This window comes from Lissotriton vulgaris, chromosome 5 (assembly GCF_964263255.1).
Source record: "Lissotriton vulgaris chromosome 5, aLisVul1.2, whole genome shotgun sequence".
NCBI lineage: Eukaryota > Metazoa > Chordata > Amphibia > Caudata > Salamandridae > Lissotriton > Lissotriton vulgaris.
In genome coordinates, this window is record NC_141693.1 from 1,784,878,900 (window position 1) to 1,784,897,079 (window position 18,180).

Consider the following 18,180-nt stretch of genomic DNA (forward strand, 5'->3'; position numbering starts at 1 on the left):
GGAGAGCCGTCCACTAAAGGCGAGCAGGAACAAGAACAGGTGACCCTGACTCTCACCTCTTTCTGCCTCACTACATGACTGCCCGTGAACAAGGAACATGGAGTTCCGAAACGCGTAGGGCTTTAAATCAAGAGTCTGCTTGCATAAAATAAAGGAAACTGCGAACAAAGAAAGCGGAATTCTGCCGTCTCATTGTGTGCGTTCTCAACGTTGGGGCAACCTTGTGAATATATATATATATATATATATATATAGAGAGAGAGAGAGAGAGAGAGAGAGAGAGAGAGAGAGAGAGAAAGCAGAAGAAAATAAATAACACATCTTCACAGGGAGATGGTGGATGGGTATGCAGAGGGCACGCAAACAAGATATAGCTAGATAAGTTAAGGGGTGTGAAGGAATCATAACAGAGAGACAGATCAAGACCAGTCTTTGCTGTATTTATTGACATCACGTTTCGATCACGTTGAATGAACTTTGAACACGTTGACGCTACAACAACTGATATAGTGTACAACTACCGAAACAATATGCGGCTGTAGTGGTAGCAAGTGCCACCTGTTGGTAGAAACAGTTTCTGAAATCCCCTGACCACCTTAGACCCACTGCCTCGAGTTATCTGATGGAAGGCATGATGGAGGAAAAAAGAAATGGGACTGCATCAGGAAATACATGTGTGGTTAAAACAAATGCCAGACTTCTTTCACACTGTTCTTTTGACTGGGGTTGCTTGAGGTTTCCATGGGCAGAATCCTGAATGAAGATGTAACGTAGCCTTTTTGCAGTACACAGCAGAGTGCAATACTTATGTAGCAACCATGATCAAATCATCCAAATATCCAGGCAGACAGCAGCAAAGAGATAATATTCATATAGATATATTTCAAACACAAAATAATTTATATCACATTTACAACGTTCTTTCTACTGTACCTACATTTACACACATACTGTAGGTGGTGCTACAAGGCTCTCTGTATGCGCAGCACAAAGGGAAATGTAGGGTTCAAGATCCACGGCGACACGGGTACCACTCGGTACGTGATTAAGGTGTTCAGATATTAAGATGTCCAGAAATCACGAATTAATGTTAAAACACAACATTTCTGACTTCATTGTTGAAAGAAAGGTCACATGTCCAATAGAAAATGCTGGTGAAGAAGCATTGATGAGAAAAAAAGAAAAATAAACGTGTTTTTATTCCTTCCAATCTTTTTTTCCAACGTTGCTCTCAGTAGTGTGAGCGGGGTGTCTGCTACAGTGATCTGGGTGAGGCGGACGCGGCAGCTTTACCCTGTTTCCTACTTCACCACATAAATACACAAACACAGAATGCAAGGGAGGTAGCCACAGAACTGCAGGAGTGGGTCACACCACGATCACACAAAACCAGCAGCTGAAGAGTCGGCCTTGGGGCTCTCTAGTCATCAAACTTCCCCTCTCGGATGGTGTCAAAGGAGAAAGGGAGGAACTTGAACCCAGTTCCACTGTAGAATTTGTTCTGAAATTCAACCCTGTCAAGTAAAAAAAATATATATTTCTGTAAGTGTCAAGAAAATATTTCAAATTACTAGATTAAAGTACAGAAATGAGAGAAAAAATTGAGTTATCAAGGAGAAATGATGTTAAGCGTCCAGTAATGAGTAATAGTTTAAGTCCAACTTTGTTAAGAGTTCAGATTTCAAGAAAGGAACGGGTGATACTCTTGAAAAGACTTATGTAGAATAAGAGAAAGGAATGGCAAACCAGGAAGTTAATACCATGGTACCTAACAATATTCTGATAGAATATAATATTTATGATTGATGTATGGTTTAGATAAAGCCCTCTGCTAGACAAAGGTTTATGATTTATTTTCGCCATTGTACCCTCGAGCCACACTCTTTATTTGTTGATTAAAATATTAAGGACGATTTCAGAAAATGAATGAGCAACATTTGTATAGTCTGAATGTGTCAAGAAGAAGAAACTGGTAGTAAAATAAAAGAGTCTTAACTGATGTTAATGTCAAAGAGCCTACAGAAGGTCTGGCATGGAGAACGAAAGCAGGTCTTTTGTAGGCATTAACTACTGTGTAGATGCAACATACTGTAAAAAATGTTATTGTCCGTTAGATTTTTTTTTAGCATAAAAGATGACAAATGATGTCCACTCACAAAAGAAGCATATGTTAGCGTGCAATGTCCCGAATGTGGGTCTAAGACTTGTTTTAAAAAGGTGTTTAAAATATATGTTTTCTAACATTTATTTGGGACTTCTTAGGCATCCAGCAGAACAGAGCTTGCATCAAGCGCTGTGTACAATGAAGAGGCTTTACAAATATTATCACTGCTACCTTAGGGATATAGATAACTTGTGTTTACTGGCCTAGCTTGAGAATAAACCAATTTGTAAATGATAACTAGTATGTGACTAACTAATATGTGACTACGCATACCAACGATTGGCTAGTGACTTATCGGACTTAGCTATTTACAGTCTAAAGTTCTATTTTTAATAATAACTAATCAACTCTTATTCATAAAAAGGATGAGTGGAAATATGTGGCAAACCATATGTACCTATGTGTACAGTTCTGATATCATTTTAAACAATAACATCGATTTAAGGGCAAAAGATAATGTTTGATGCACAAAAGACTAGATATATTAAAAATCTTTAAAGTGAGCTGTGACAGCCTCCAGCGCAGTGCGAGTGATTCTCTAAGCCCTCACACTTCAAATGGACTTTTTGCAAAACGTCGCAAACCGGCTACCTCAATATTAACGGGGATGTGAGAGACGTGGCAAAATGAACCGAGAGCTGGGACGAGGGCCTGCAATGTTTGAGTGACATATTGAGAAAAAATTCTGATCAATCATAAGTGACCTGTTATTGCACCTTGACTTTCTGGACACAAGTTTACTGGCCAGAAATTCTGGCTTGGAAAATAGATTTGTGAGTGCGCTGCAGGGAATCTCTGCCCTGGTCCTTGGCTGACCTAGTATGGGGGCAGCATATAATGTTCTCTTCCCCATCAACATCACCCCCTTCCAACAGCCACCCTCCAAACTCTGCTCCACCCTCCCCATGCCCCATCCACGGCGCACATATTTACTACCTGTTCATAGCAGGTGCTAAATAAATGCACTAAACCCCATATAATTGGAAATTCTGTGTGAAAATTGTAGAGTAAATCTGGGTCTGCATTGTTATTCCCCATTTCGTGAGGTCGAGCTCTTCATAGGTGGAAATATGTGAGGAGATGCAGGCCGGAAACGGACATTCTAGCCACCTGTTGTCTCCACATTCTGAGTTGTAAACAAACCCTAGTTAGGATCAGAAAAACCTCTGAAACTCCGCCCTAATATGGCCACGGGGGGACTGCGTCTCCTCAATCAAATTAGTTGGGGGCTTGGTTCACCCGCGCCCACCCCTAAAGTGTGACTTGAACAGATGTGCTACAACGCCCAGAGGTATGACCATATTGGAATGACCCAGGAGTTCTTTTTTCCACCATTCCAGGGGGTACCACATTTCCCTGCAGCGCCTACTAGCACCGCCCTGCAGTGCCTTTGGGGTATTTTAGATTGCATTTCCTCGCAATTTGCAACTCCGACATTCTCTCCTGACTCTAATCCTTTCTGTAAACTGAAAGTAAGAAGGCGGCGCCCACGAGAACTGGGCGTACCTCGCGGCGCCCTACCAAATATGGAAGAAAACGAGATAAACACCAGGGGGGCACACGCGGCGGGGTTCAGTGCCCGGTGAGAGAACGTTTCCACTCCGTGTGCCACGGGCTCGCGGGGGCACCGCGCTCGCGGGAGTAGGGTAAACAGTCTGACTCACGGGTCAGAGAGGATTCATTTGCAAATGTCCGCCCTCAGTTTCATTATATAAATATCGAGTCAATTAAAAAGTTATAGGGATAATTCCTAAACGTCCAGGCACACGAGGAAGCTTTTTAGGAAGCGCTCCAGGTCTGGAAATTTCACGAGGAAGAAAGTTTAGCAGAAACGTTTGATATGCGCTTCAGGCCTGACAGGGAGTGTAGAAAGCGCTAAATAAATAGCTATAAAATGAATCGTGCGTGAGGGGTTATACATTGAAGCTGTGGATCTAAGAGCTTTGTAAGAGAGAGGGTGATAAAACTGGCACGCGGTCCACGACCCCCCAAAAATGACCTTATCTTAACTCTGCCTCCGAGCCAAGCCTCGCTTCTTGGACCTGTGGTCGCCGTGTGACTGGGCTGGAGAGGACAGTGGGGGCGGTGGGGGCCAGGCGTGGGGGCAGTGGTAGCCAGGCGTGGGGGCAGTGGTAGCCAGGCGTGGGGGCAGTGGTAGCCAGGCGTGGGGGCAGTGGTAGCCAGGCGTGGGGGCAGTGGTAGCCAGGCGTGGGCTTCGCTGCTGCTGCTGCTCCTGCATCGCAACCCCTCCGTTTCTAGCTTTCCTTTGCTTGACTTAAAGCACTTGTTATGTTTCGAGGTACCATTCCCTTCTGAGACTTTGATGTGGGGCTCAAGTTAACTGCTTGAAGGTGGTTGATGTGTTGACTGGCGGGAGGACACTGAGGTGTCAATCATTTTCATGAATGATTCACTGAGATGACAACTACTTAGCCAATTATGTGGCTTGTAGCCAAGCTGTGTGCATGCCGGCACCACTAGCTGTGTCCAGTGTGCACTGTTGTAGGGTGATGTGATTATCTCAAGCCAGATGTGCTGTTGAGGTGTCAAATACTTCACTCCCTGGATGGCCTGGAGCCGTGTTCTACATGTGATGACGCACATTGTCTACTGCCCTGTCAGCGTGATGCGAGAGTGCCACCTCACGGGGATGTGCTGTCGAGGTGTCAAACTTGTTACCAACTAGATTGCTTGGAGCTCTGCTGGGATATGGTAGTGGTGCCCTAAGTGCACTTGTTGTCGTAGGTCATTGTCATGACGGATGAGCATGAATAAACCCTGGAACACAACGTAGTATGCAGGATTCTAAGCCATGAGCAGTTGTTTAATGAGAATTTCCAGCATCGTGGACAAGGATGTTTAGAACGTCTCAGGTTCTTGATTCACGACACAAAGCACTCGAAGGCTCATTTACCACCAGGACGGCGCACAAACTCCTGAGATTCAGAGGAGTGCCGGAAGTGTTGGTGATAGGCCAGTCTTATGCAGCAGGTTAAGAGGGTTTATTTTACAGGTGGGATTGAGGATCGGGGCCGCCAGGCTGGTTACCATGTGTCTTTCCAGGGGCAAGTAGGGCTATGGTTGGCTCATTAGTGGCATACACTTGAATAATGGTTACTTAGAGGGTGTACGCCGGCTGGTATTGTGGTAGTGTATCTTGGTGGCAACAACTTGGTGCACCTTGGCAGGAGGGAATTGCTTGAACTGTTGAACACTGAAATGGGCTTTGTTGGCAAAGTAACTCCCAGAGGCAATTACTGCTTGGTCCCACATCATCCCGAGGTTGCAATGGAGAGGGGGTGAGTCAGCCAGGGCCCTCAGTCACTCCGTCAAGCAGATTAATAAGCAGAGTGGTAAATTGTTCAGATGGTCAAGATTGCAGGTTATGCCACATGGGTGCATCCAAGGGGAGCGCTTCTTTGTCCAGGATGGGGCTCATCTCTCTAACCTTGGTCATGAGATATTTCAAGAGAACGTCCTTGCATGGTTGATACAATGGCCACTTTGACATGACCATCTTGAGGCTGGGGGAGGTAAGATAGTAGGTGAACTATGCTGGCCATTGGCAGGTCAGGTCATTATTGGTGGGCACGCCAGGTCCATTAAAGGCATCTTTTTACTTGGGACAGGTGGGACAGCGGTCTCCAAGGGTACCTCCAGGAAGTGCTTGCAGCAAATCAGCGTGGGCCTGTGGTGTGCGGGTGTAGGAGTGTTCGCTGCCAACAGGCTGCCGTGAAAAATACAAGTCCAAAGACACACGCGCCACATGGGGATGGGATGATCCGTGCAACCGACGAGGAAAACTGAAAGGATGCGATGCTGTGTTACATACACGTGTCGAATTTGACCCCAGCATGGTAGGTATAAAAGAAAAGCGCCTGAAAGGAGACATTAGGGAAAACAGCAGCGATGCCCTGCAAGTTCATGAGGGAATCTGTCACTGGGGGAAACGGAGAGAGACAGACCGAGCAACAGAAGGAGCGGAAAATATGTGCTAAAGATCTTGGGAAATCAGCGAGCACGCAGACGTTCTGGATAAATCGACACACTGCACCACATCTCCCAGGTGGAGACCAACCTTACCTCCTCTAACATACGCGGTAAATTAATTATAATAATGTTGGCCCTGCAATCCTGCGCCTGGACTGCAGTATGAGACGCGGCCTCGTCATGCTAGCGCGAGGAAACCCGGGGGAATCCTGGTCCCTGGAGCGCGCGCTGACCTTGAGATTAACATTCCTGCGCGCGGGCGCGCCAAGGGCTGGGTGCAGATCCCAGCACAGCATGGCATGTCCGACTCCCACAACCCCGGAGCCGAGGCCGGACGCCCCCACACCAATCCCACGCCCATGGGAAAGCGAGAGTCCTTCGCTCGCCGAGGAATGCTAACGAGTAAACCGAGCAGTGCAGATAGTGTCACACCCAAAGAACACTGCGTCACTGGTGCCAACACAACCACTGCGCACTCTGTTACCTCTCGCAGTGACTGCAGGCCCACTGAACACTTCCACCCCCCTGGTATTAAACGTGGAGGGAATCCACAGCACGTGAATGCAGTCTTAACCGAATAGTGGTGATAGCGCGCACCAGCAACATGTCTTCTAATGGTGCTTCGCTCTTTCCACGCTTCTTGGATCTGCCCTACAGCAACAGCCGTGAGGCAGGACTCCCGAGGGCGGCCTCGGCTGCTCAGAACCACTGGCGAAAGGAGCGAGCTGGGAAATCAGGGCACAGCAGAGGGCACCGTGCTTGAGCCCCTGCCAGGCTTCACCCCGGCACTTCTAGCAGCCCTCTCCACAGGCTCCTTCAAAGAACCTCGGCTTAAACTCCCTCTTCAAGAAACCCTCTAGTTATATCCTTTGAAAGACCTCTACTTGCCCTTCTACCAACCCGTCACATATGCTCCTTCTAGGAAACCTCCTCTACTGCCACTATTACCAACCTTCCCCCACTGCCGCTAATAACCAACCCCCTCCACTGCCTCTAATACCAACCCTCAGCCATTGCTCATCCAGGAACCCTCGTCCACTGCTACTTATATCAACCCCCTCCACTGCTGCTTATACCACCCCATCTCCTATGTTTCTTCTAGAAACCCTCACCCAATGACCCTGGAGCAACTTTCCATGTATGCTCTTTCTAGGAATCCACAAATGTCCTCTACCTCTGCCCCTTCCTACCTCCAACTTTCAGCATCTTCCCCTACACTCACCTATAAATTCTTACTGCTCTTCTCAATTCTGTACCTTCCCCCTGCCACTTTCCCTCCAGTAGACCCTCACCTCTCCCTGTTAAGCTCCCACCACTACCTCCGCAGCAGTGGTCTACCTCTGCTTTTTCCAGCAGCCCACACCACTTTCCCACCAACAAAGACCCAAAACTCCCCACTTGCCCCTCTAGTTACCCTCTACCATTGCCAACAAACCTCCACTTTTCGACTCCAATGTTCTGCCCCTCCACAGTCCGTCACCTTGCAGGAGCTTCTACCTCTACCAATTTCTGAAGGTCTTTAAGGATCAATGCGCTGTGGACTATACCAAGGGTTATTGCTCAAGCCATTGTCCATTCCCACCCGAGCTCTGCTGGCATAGAAACCCCAGTAATGGACACAGGAGTGCTTACAGATGCATCAGGACCTGACCTGTCCTTGGTCTGAGATGGTCGCTCCACTCGTCGCACGGCTCCCCCTGAGTGCGCCCGGCCTCCCTGCCTGCCTCCGCGTCTTCGCCGCTGCCCCAGTGACATAGGTTTCTTTTTTTGTGCACTTTTCCTGCTTCTGTGCCTGCATCTTGCCTGTTTTTGTTTCTGTTTTTGTGCCCTTTGACTGTTCGTCTTTTCTCGCCCCTCGGGACCACTTTCCTGCTTCGGACCCCTCCCTGCTCCCTGCCACTGCTCCCCTGCGGCCCGCCCCCCTTTTTCCTTCTGTATCCTATCCCCTTCCCTGCGCCACCCCGCTCCCGCCTCCCAGCTGCTCCTCCCTCCCTCTTCGCCATTTATGGTGGAACCCGGGCGCCCGTCCACGCCTGGACCGCGCCCAGCGCCAGAACCCCTGGACCTCGCCGGAGCCAGCCAACCCGACAGAGACACGACGCCGCCATCCTCCACGCACTCAACACCGGCCGACAGCCAGCCTGCTACCAAGCCACGCCGAAACGCACCCACGGAGCATTTAACTGCCTCGCCTGCAGTTTCACCTGCGCCCGACCCTGCACTGCACCCGCTAAGCCAGGCTCCAGCAACGATCACCTCAAGTGCATCCTGCTCAGCACCCGCTCCGTCCACAGGCACGCCGTAGAACTCTGGAACCTCCTAGACACAACCTCACCAGACGTCGCCTTCTTCACAGAAAAATGGATGAACGCCTCCTCAGCTCCCGAAATCGCCATAGCCATCCCGGATGGCTACAAGATCACCCGGAGGGACCGCGTCAACCAAACGGGAGGAGGCATCGCCATACTCCACAGAAACACCATCCGAATCACGACCAACTTCAACGACACACTCACCGCCACCGAACACCTTCACTTCCAGATACACACCGACCCCAAGACCACCCTCAGAGGCACCCTCGTCTACAGAGAACCGGGACCAAGCACACAATTCAGGGAAGCCATCGCAGACTTCATCAGCCCGCACGCCCTCACCTCCTCAGACTACATCCTCCTAGGAGACCTCAACTTCCACCTGGAGAACAACAATGACTGCAACACCGCCATCCTGTTGGACAACCTTGCCAACCTCGGGCTCAAGCAACTGGTGAACACCCCCACTCACTACGCCGGCCACACGCTTGACCCCATCTTCTCCTCCAGCAGGCACATCTCCTTCAGGCACTCCACCGGGCCACACTGGACAGACCACAGCTGCGTCTACTTCAACTTCAGGAAAACCACAACCCACCACCACCCTCAACAGGTTCTCCGGAGAAGCTGGAGCAAGATCTTCACCGACCAACTCACCACCTCCCTCAGCCAGAACCCCCCCACCTACACAACGGACCCCAACGAAGCAGCCCACAACCTCACACAGTGGCTCGCCAACTGCGCAGATGCCCTCGCACCACTGAAGAACCCCCCCCAACAGACATGGCAGCAAGAAAGCCTCCTGGTTCACCAACGACCTCAAAAACTCCAAGAAAACCTGCTGCACCCTCGAGAAAGCCTGGCGCCACGACCAGACAATAGAAAACATGACGGCCCTCAAGAAAGCCACCCGCAAACACCACCAACTGATCCGCACCACCAAAAGGACCACATTCAAAAAACGTCTGGACAACAACTCCCACAACAGCAAGGAACTCTTCAGCATCGTCAAAGAACTCTCCAGCCCCAGCGCCTGCAACAACGTCATCACACCCTCGCAGGACATCTGCGACTCACTAGCCTCGTTCTTTCACCGCAAGATCACGGACATACACAACAGCTTCGGCGCACAGACCACGCACCCAACCACCGATCCGGCGCCCCCCACCAACACCCTCCGCAACTGGACGGCGGTCAGCACCGAAGATACCACCCACACGATGAACACCATCCACTCCGGCTTCCCAACCGACCCCTGCCCACACCACATCTTCAACAAAGCCGACTCGATCATCGCACCCCAGCTCCGGGACATCATTAACAGCTCCTTCGCATCCGCCACCTTCCCAGAGAGCTGGAAACACGCAGAGCTCAGCGGCCTCTTGAAGAAACCCACCGCGGACCCCACGGACCTCAAGAACTTCCGCCCCATCTCGCTCCTCCCCTTCCCGGCAAAAGTGATCGAGAAGACCGTCAACAAACAACTCTCCGCCTTCCTCGAGACTAACGGATCCCTCGACCCCTCGCAGTCCGGCTTCCGAGCAAACCACAGCACTGAGACCGCTCTCATCGCAGCCACCGACGACATCAGGTCCCTGCTCGACAACGGGGAAACAGCGGCCCTCATCCTCCTGGACCTTTCGGCAGCCTTCGACACCGTATGCCACCGCACCCTAATACAGCGCCTCAGCAACATCGGAATCCAAGGAAAGGCCTTACAATGGATCATCTCATTCCTCGACGGCAGAACCCATAGAGTCTGCCTCCCCCTGTTCCGGTCGGCGGCCACCGACGTCATCTGCGGCATACCTCAAGGATCCTCCCTCAGCCCCACCCTCTTCAATGTCTACATGAGCCCCCTCGCAGCCATCGCACGCCAACACAACCTTAACATCATCTCCTACGCCGACGACACCGAGCTGATCCTCTCCCTCACCAACGACCCCGCAACCGCCAGAGCCAACCTCCAGGAAGGAATGAAAGACGTCGCGGAATGGATGAAGCTCAGCCGTCTGAAACTGAACTCAGATAAGACGGAAGTCCTCATCCTGGGAACATCCCCCTCCGCCTGGGACGACTCCTGGTGGCCACCTGCCCTGGGCTCCGCACCCAAGCCAACGGACCATGCACGCAACCTGGCCTTCATCCTAGACTCCTCCCTCACGATGACGAAACAAGTCAACGCCGTCACGTCATCCTGCTTCAACACCCTGCGCATGCTCCGAAAGATCTTCTGTTGGATCCCCACCGATACCAGGAAAATGGTCACCCAAGCCCTCGTCACCACTCGACTGGACTACGGAAACACCCTCTACGCTGGTACCACAGCCAAACTACAGAAAAGACTCCAGCGCGTACAGAACGCCTCAGCACGACTTATCCTGGACACCCCCCGCTTCAGCCACATCTTTCCCCAGCTGAGAGACCTGCACTGGCTCCCCATCAGCAAGAGGATCACGTTCAGACTCCTCACCCACGCACACAAGGCTCTCCACGACATGGGACCGACATACCGAAATACAACCGCCTCATATTCTACACCCCCACCCGCCAGCTCCGCTCCGCCAGCCTCGCCCTCGCCACCGTCCCATGCATCCGCAAGACCACCGCCGGAGGAAGATCCTTCTCCTACCTGGCAGCTAAGACATGGAACTCCCTCCCCACCCACCTACGACTGACCCAGAACCATCTTTCCTTCAGGAAACCGCTCAAGACCTGGCTCTTCGAACAATAGCGGACCTCCCCCCCCAGCACCTTGATACCCTACGGGTGAGTAGCGCGCTCTACATATTCCGTGATTGATTGATTGATCAGGATAAATGTGGAAGTGATGCCCAGTACTGCAACTGGCTCAAAGTATCCACAGAGGGCCGCTGATCCTTGGAAAGGTTTTAATGATCTCTGGCAGGTGAGTCTGCAGACATGCTCTACCACCAAGGATGACAGCTGTGGTTGTGTGGCCATACGTTTGTTAAGAGAGTGGTACTAGGAAGGTACATGCTTCTATAGGGCCTAGTAGGATTGTGACTTGGCTACCTTTTGCTGCAACTGCAGGGCTTTCAATTTCTATCAGTATCACACTGATGCAGGCGGTGACAGGACCGGTCTATTCGTGTGGCTTCAACATAACCACCATGCGACTGCCAGGATTTCCTGAGCTTCAGTTCTCTTATGCTCTCCCGCTAACTGGCCCAGAGCGAGTGCTTAGACTTCACTTTTGTAAAAGTCATTCCGTTCTCATTTTCTGGGAGCAAAGTTACAGATGTTGATCACCCACGTTAAGGGAGGAGCAGACCAAATTTCGTTGTATTTGAATAGCTCCCGCCTCAATGGACACCTTGGGTCGGTGAGAAGGCCTGTAGGGACGGGGCACTGTCTTCCTCTCATGAAGCCTAGCCCGACATAGGGCCAACTCTGAAGCCATCTTTGTTCAGAGGTAACAGAGTTGACCACTGTTCTCTTTTAAACCCATCATTTTCAGTATGAAGTGCAGCGGAAGTTTAAATATTGGAGAATGGATGGTGGGCCTCTTCATCCTCACTATGGCTATTGATTATGACACCAGCAAGCAGAGGGGCGGAAAGAAATACGTAATGTTTCAGGTTGAGTCATGAGCAGACAGTAGGGAGCTCAGCGGTGTCCTGGCAGGAACGCTCTCAAAGCAATGAGTCTTCCTCCAGTTAAGAAGTGTGATTAACAACATTTAAAGAGCTTTCCTCACCCCTCTAACTTCAGGACTGCACTGAGCCATACTCACGGTGGCTCACTACTTTGAGGTATATACATAGATCTCTCTTGAAGGGGCCAGTCTGCCCAGGGAATAGCAAGCTCTGTCAGAAAAACAGAGCTTGCATATCTTACACCTCACTCCAGGAACAGAACTGTGCCAAACCTGCAGCAGAGTTCGGATTTATGACTGCATCAATGGCAAGCAAGGACCAATCAGGCAACATGAGGCATGCATGGGGAGAACATGAAAGGAAGTGACTCCTTCCTCTCCCAGATCCTTTGGCTGGAAAGATCAACAAAATAGCACCAGGCTTTAGTTGGGGAGCATAAACTCCCCATCTTGTGCATCTGTAACATGACAACTTTACGCCATGCCAAAGACACAATCAATCAATCAATCAATGCATTTATACAGCGCGCTACTCACCCGGAGGGTCTCAAGGCGCTTGGGAAGGGGAGGTCCGCTACTGCTCGAACAGCCAGGTCTTGAGCTGCGTCCTGAAGGCGAGGTGGTCTTGGGCCAGGCGGAGGTGGGTGGGGAGAGTGTTCCACCTCTTGGCGGCCAGGTAGGAGAAGGACCTCGCTCCTGAGGTGGCTCTGCGGATGCGGGGAACGACGGCGAGGGCGCGGTTGGTCGATCAAAGCTGGCGTGTGGGAGTGTAGAAGTTGAGGCGGTCGTTGAGGTATCCTGGGCCTTGGTTGTGTAGGGCTTTGTGTGCGTGGGTGAGGAGTCGGAACGTGATCCTCTTGTTGACCGGGAGCCAGTGCAGGTCTCTCAGGTGTCCGGAGATGTGGCTGTGTCGGGTGATGTCCAGGATGAGTCTTGCTGAGGCGTTCTGGATCTGCTGGAGTCTCTTCTGGAGTTTGGCAGTGGCTCCGGCGTAGAGGGTGTTGCCGTAGTCCAGTCGGCTGGTGACGAGTGCCTGGGTGACCGTCTTCCTGGTCTCAGTGGGGATCCACCGGAAGATCTTCAGTAGCATGCGCAGGATGTTGAAGCATGACGAGGAGACAGCGTTGACTTGTCTGGTCATGGAGAGGGAGGAGTCCAGGATGAAGCCCAGGTTGCGTGCGTGGTCTGTTGGTTTGGGTGTGCTGCCCAGGGCGGGGGGCTACCAGGAGTCGTCCCAGGCGGAGGGTGATGATCCCAGGATGAGGACTTCCGTCTTGTCTGAGTTCAGTTTCAGGCGGCTGTTCATCATCCACTCGGCGACGTCTTTCATCCCTTCGTGTAGGTTGGTTCTGGCGGTGGCGGGGTCGTTGGTGAGGGAGAGGATCAGCTGGGTGTCGTCGGTGTAGGAGATGATGTTGAGGTTGTGTTGGCGTGCGATGGCCGCCAGGGGGCTCATGTAGACATTGAAGAGGGTGGGGCTGAGCGAGGAGCCTTGTGGAACGCCGCAGATGACTTCGGTGGCTTCTGATCTGAACGGGGGGAGGCGGACTCTCTGTGTCCTTCCGGCGAGGAAGGAGATGATCCATTCTAGTGCATTCTCTTGGATTCCGACGTTGCTGAGGCGCTGTACTAGGGTGCGGTGACAGACAGTGTTGAATGCCGCGGAGAGGTCCAGGAGGATGAGGACCGCTGTTTCCCCGTTGTCGAGCAGGGCTCGGATGTCATCAATGGCTGCGATGAGGGCGGTCTCGGTGCTGTGGTTGGCCCGGAAGCCAGACTGCGAGCGGTCGAGGGATCCATTTGTCTCGAGGAAGGCGGCCAGCTGCTTGTTGACGGTCTTCTCGATGACTTTGGCAGGAAACGGGAGGAGCGAGATGGGGCGGTAGTTCTTGAGGTCGGTGGGGTCCGCTGATGGTTTCTTCAGTAGAGCGCTGAGTTCGGCATGCTTCCAGCTCTCCGGGAAGGTAGCGGTGTCGAAGGAGGTGTTGATGATGTCCCGCAGGTAGGGCGCGATGACGGAGTCGGCCTTGTTGAAGAAATGGTAAGGGCAGGGGTCGGATGGAGATCCGGAGTGGATGATGTTCATAATGCGTAGGGTTTCCTCGGTGTTGATCGGGGTCCAGGCGCGGAGGGTGGTGGTGGGTGGTGCCGGTGCTGTCAGAAAAAAGAGAAATGCCCAGAATTTTCTGCAGGTACCAGCGCTACGTGTAAAGGGCAGTGAGCCCATGGTACTGTTGGACAGCAGGAGTGAGAGTAAACAATGCCATCTTGGACTTAAAAGGCTCAGAACAGATGCCGAGCCATAAGTACTTACAAATCCAGAGTGCAAATTATTACTGCTGCACTCTGGGCAGGATAAACATGCATCTGATTCGACTGAAATTGCGACAATTCTGTTTCTACCTGAGAAAAAGGTTGTCAGCATCCCCCTATAAGAAGCCACAATCGCTAAATTCATGTAAGTCAGTAGACAAACTTTTTTTTGGTGTTGTGTTCATTTTCCAGTAGCTTTACTGGTTGATTTCCAATCTGTGGTGTTCTTTTTTTTAGGATAGCAGCATTGCCCCATTTAACCGCAGCGACAGACCGCTTACCTACCGGTCTCTTGCCAGTTGTCAAACATCTAAGGCTTAAAAGCTGGGACTCAAAAACAGAGACTGTGGAATAAGAGTACCATACAATTTCCTCAAATCATAAGCAGAAAATATCAACCTCTCGCGGAAGTACTTCTAACATGGAAAACTAAATAAGCAACAACAAAGTCACGAGGTTTGACGTGCACTCGAGCTCTGATTAAAGCAATTAGAAAACACACATGCTGCAGTGCAAAATAAATGCATTTGCAATGCCAATAAGTCTGGATTTAAAGGAAAGTAATATGATAATGTGAAGCAATGCAAGTAAATAGCATGGCAATAGATATGTATTTGCATGGAAGCAAAGAACTGTAGATTAATATTGGTGCAGGTTAAGTGGTCATTTTACAATTGCACTATCAAGCCCAACTTAAACATCTGTGCTGCTGCCAGAAAAATCACCATAAATTATGTAGTTATCTAGACACTTTCACAGCATTATAATGGCATGTGTGTGCCCCTGAAACTGCAAGCATATGCAGCTGGATAAATAAACAAGATGACCACAGTTGCATGGAGGGCAAGAACCTTTTGTGGAAGCACACCAATTCTGCTCAATGCAAACATTATTCCGAGTTTTGTATAGCGCCTGGTTACCAATAGGCATCCCCGCGCTTATCAGAACATAACACAGCTACAAGAATGCAAGGATTAAACAGAGAACAAAAAAGTTTTTAAAAGTTTACGAAACCTGAAGAGACTGGCTTCGGAGCGCAGTTGTAGGGGCAGTGAGTTCCACAAGGAGGCCACATTTATTGAAAACCTTCTGCCCCCAGTTCTTGCCTTTTTCACCCTGCCAACCTGAAGGAGATGTTGGTGGTCAGAGCGGAGGGAACGAGAGGCCTTATAGGGCTGGACCATCTCCTCAAGAATAGGTGGACCCACCCCGTGCAGGACTTTGTGGGCGATGCAGAGTGACTTGAATTTCACCCGGTCCTTCAAAGGGAGCCAGTGCAGTGCCCTCAACGCCGGGCGGGCAGATTGCCGCCTAGGGAGACCCGTCAAAAGCCTGGCAGCCGCGTTCTGCACTTGCTGCAGTCTGTTCAGGGTAGATTCGGGTGCGCCCAGGAAAAGCGCATTGCTGAAATCCAGCCGCGAGATGATAAGTCCCTGGATGAGAAGCCTTCGAGTGGCCACTGGGAGCAGGGGCAGAATCTTCTGGGCTGAACGGAGCAGGCCAAAGCACACGCCAGCAGTCTTTTTGGCATGGGTTTTAAATGATAGGTCCTGCTCCAGCCATACCCCCAAGTTCTTGATCTCCTGCTTGGGAGGGGGCATCGGTCCCAAACAGTCTGGCCAGCTGCTGGGGGGCAAAGATGGAGAGGAGTTCCCCAGCAGCATCAGTTCCGTTTTGGAGCCATTTAACTTTAGGGCCGAGCTGCACATCCACGTGTAGATCTTTTCAAGACACGTGTGCAGCCGGTCGGGATGGTACGCCGACTGGGAGAGGCCTACCACCAGCTGGGTATCATCAGCGTAACTGATGATTTTGATACCCAGCGGCCGTACCACATTCTCCAGGGGGGCCATGTAAACGTTGAATAGGGTAGGGCTCAATGAAGAGCCCTGTGGCACACCACACTGGAGAGGGGTAGAAGATGATTTTTCCTGGCCTTCCCACACCTCAAATGTACGACCTTCCAGGAAGGAGGCGAACCATTTGAGGGCCAAACCCGTGACCCCCACCCCTGACAGCCGTTGGAGAAGCACCTGATGGTCCACGGTGTCAAAAGCAGCGCTGAGGTCCAGGAGGATCACTGCCACTGATCCCCCCGAATCCAGCATGCTCCTCGCATTCTCCACGACCGCCAGCAGGGCGGTGTCGGTCCCCTGACCGGGCCGAAAACCCGTTTGGGAGTCGCCCAGGAGGGAATTGGCTTCCAAGAAGTTGGAGAGGCGGCTATTCACCAGCTTCTCAGCCACCTTACTGATACCCGGCAGCAAAGAGATAGGCCGAAAGTTGGCGAGATCGGCGGGATCGAGGTTAGGCTTTTTCAAAAGAGCCTTAACCACCGCCCCTTTCCAACTGGGGGGGACCACCCCATGGGCGAGAGACAGGTTTATCAAGTCCGTAGCAGGGCCAACGATAGTAGATGACACCTGTTTAAGATATTTAATAGGTGCTGGGTCTTTCGGGGAGCCGCTCTTCATAGATCTCAGCACCGACAGGACTTCCTCCTTAGTAACTGGACCGAGGGAAGCCAACTCCGCCAATGGTGACTCAGGTTGGGAGCTGGGATTGTCCTCCAAAGAGGAGATCTCACCTAGCCGGGGAAGGGAAGCCAGTATGTTGTCGATTTTACTTTTAAAATACGAGGCCAGTTCTGTGCATTTTTTGCGAGGGTCCTCGTGGAAAACCTGAGGGTCGGGGGCATTGAGTAGCTCCTTAATGACCCTAAATGACTCTTTGGAAGAGTTGGCCGCAGAGCCAATGCGCTCTTCGAAGAATCCTGATTTTGCCACCCGAATAGCGGATTTGTACCTGCTCAGGGCCGCACGATATTCTTTACGATTCGCCTCACTCCAGTCTCTCCTCCAGGACCGCTCAAGCCTCTTACATCCTTTCCTCAGAGTTCTTAATTCTGATGAATACCAAGGTGCCGAGCCCACTCTCTTCCCCCTCGTAAGTTGTTTCTTTTTGGGTAGGAGAGTGTCTAGAGAATCCACGAGCCAGGTGTGGAAGTTCGCGTCAGCGACTATCGGGTTGGCTCCCTGAGAGGGCTGCGTGCCTCCAAGTGTGCCGCCCAGGTGTCAACTGGGAGCCTCGACCAGGCTCTCTCCAGGGTGTGAACCCGTGGGACCACCGCAGCTCGGCTGTCGAATTGCCATAACGCGGACACCAAATAATGGTCTGTCCAAGGTAGGGCAAGAGCCGGAGATGGAGTAAGATGGTCCAGGTTAGAAAATAAGGGATCAAGCAGGTGGCCCTTCTCGTGGGTCGCGCCCGAATTGGCCAAATTGAGTCCAAAAGATCTGAGATCGTCGAGCAGATCGACTCCTGTGGCATTGGCTGGGTCCTCAAGATGGATATTAAAATCGCCGAGAACAACAAAGTTGGCAGTTGAAGAGGCAAGAAGTGCAGTAATTTCCAAGAGAGAGTTAGGGAAACTACCCAAAGGTCCGGGAGGGCGATAGATCAACAAGCCCACCAGAGACACTGTAGGTGACAACCGAAGGGAGAACTGTAAGCTCTCACAATCAGCCACCCCTCCATTCTGGATCTTACAGGCGAGCGTGTCTCTATAGAGAACTGCAGTTCCTCCTCCCCTCCCTTTAGGTCTATCAAGGTGGAGTATATGAAAGCCTGGGGGGAGTGCTCTGACCATGTCAGGGCCAGAGCTGGGGGAGAGCCAGGTCTCCGTGAGAATTAACACATCGAGCTCGTGGTCTAGGATAAGTGAATTGATTTCAATGGCATGGCTCGGCAAGGACCGGCAGTTTAGTAAAGCCATGGAGAGA

General features: G+C 51.3%; 2 protein-coding genes across 7 annotated transcripts in view; one reads left to right on the top strand and one right to left on the bottom strand.

The window, feature by feature from the left end:
• Positions 1–424: 424 nt before the first annotated feature.
• ATP6V0A1 (ATPase H+ transporting V0 subunit a1) overlaps positions 425–18,180 on the bottom strand; it is a 260,245-nt gene continuing 242,489 nt past the window's right edge. For all 6 annotated transcript variants that reach the window (XM_086924114.1, XM_086924113.1, XM_086924110.1 and 3 more), the window contains one exon: positions 425–1,514. In XM_086924114.1, coding sequence (XP_086780240.1) covers positions 1,421–1,514 — 94 coding nt within the window. In that variant the 3' untranslated portion in view covers positions 425–1,420. The remainder of the gene's footprint in view (positions 1,515–18,180) is intronic.
• LOC147717174 (uncharacterized) overlaps positions 14,634–18,180 on the top strand; it is a 130,990-nt gene continuing 127,443 nt past the window's right edge. The window contains exon 1 of the mRNA XM_086919291.1: positions 14,634–15,301. The gene's annotated coding sequence lies outside the window, so the exon portion shown is untranslated. The remainder of the gene's footprint in view (positions 15,302–18,180) is intronic.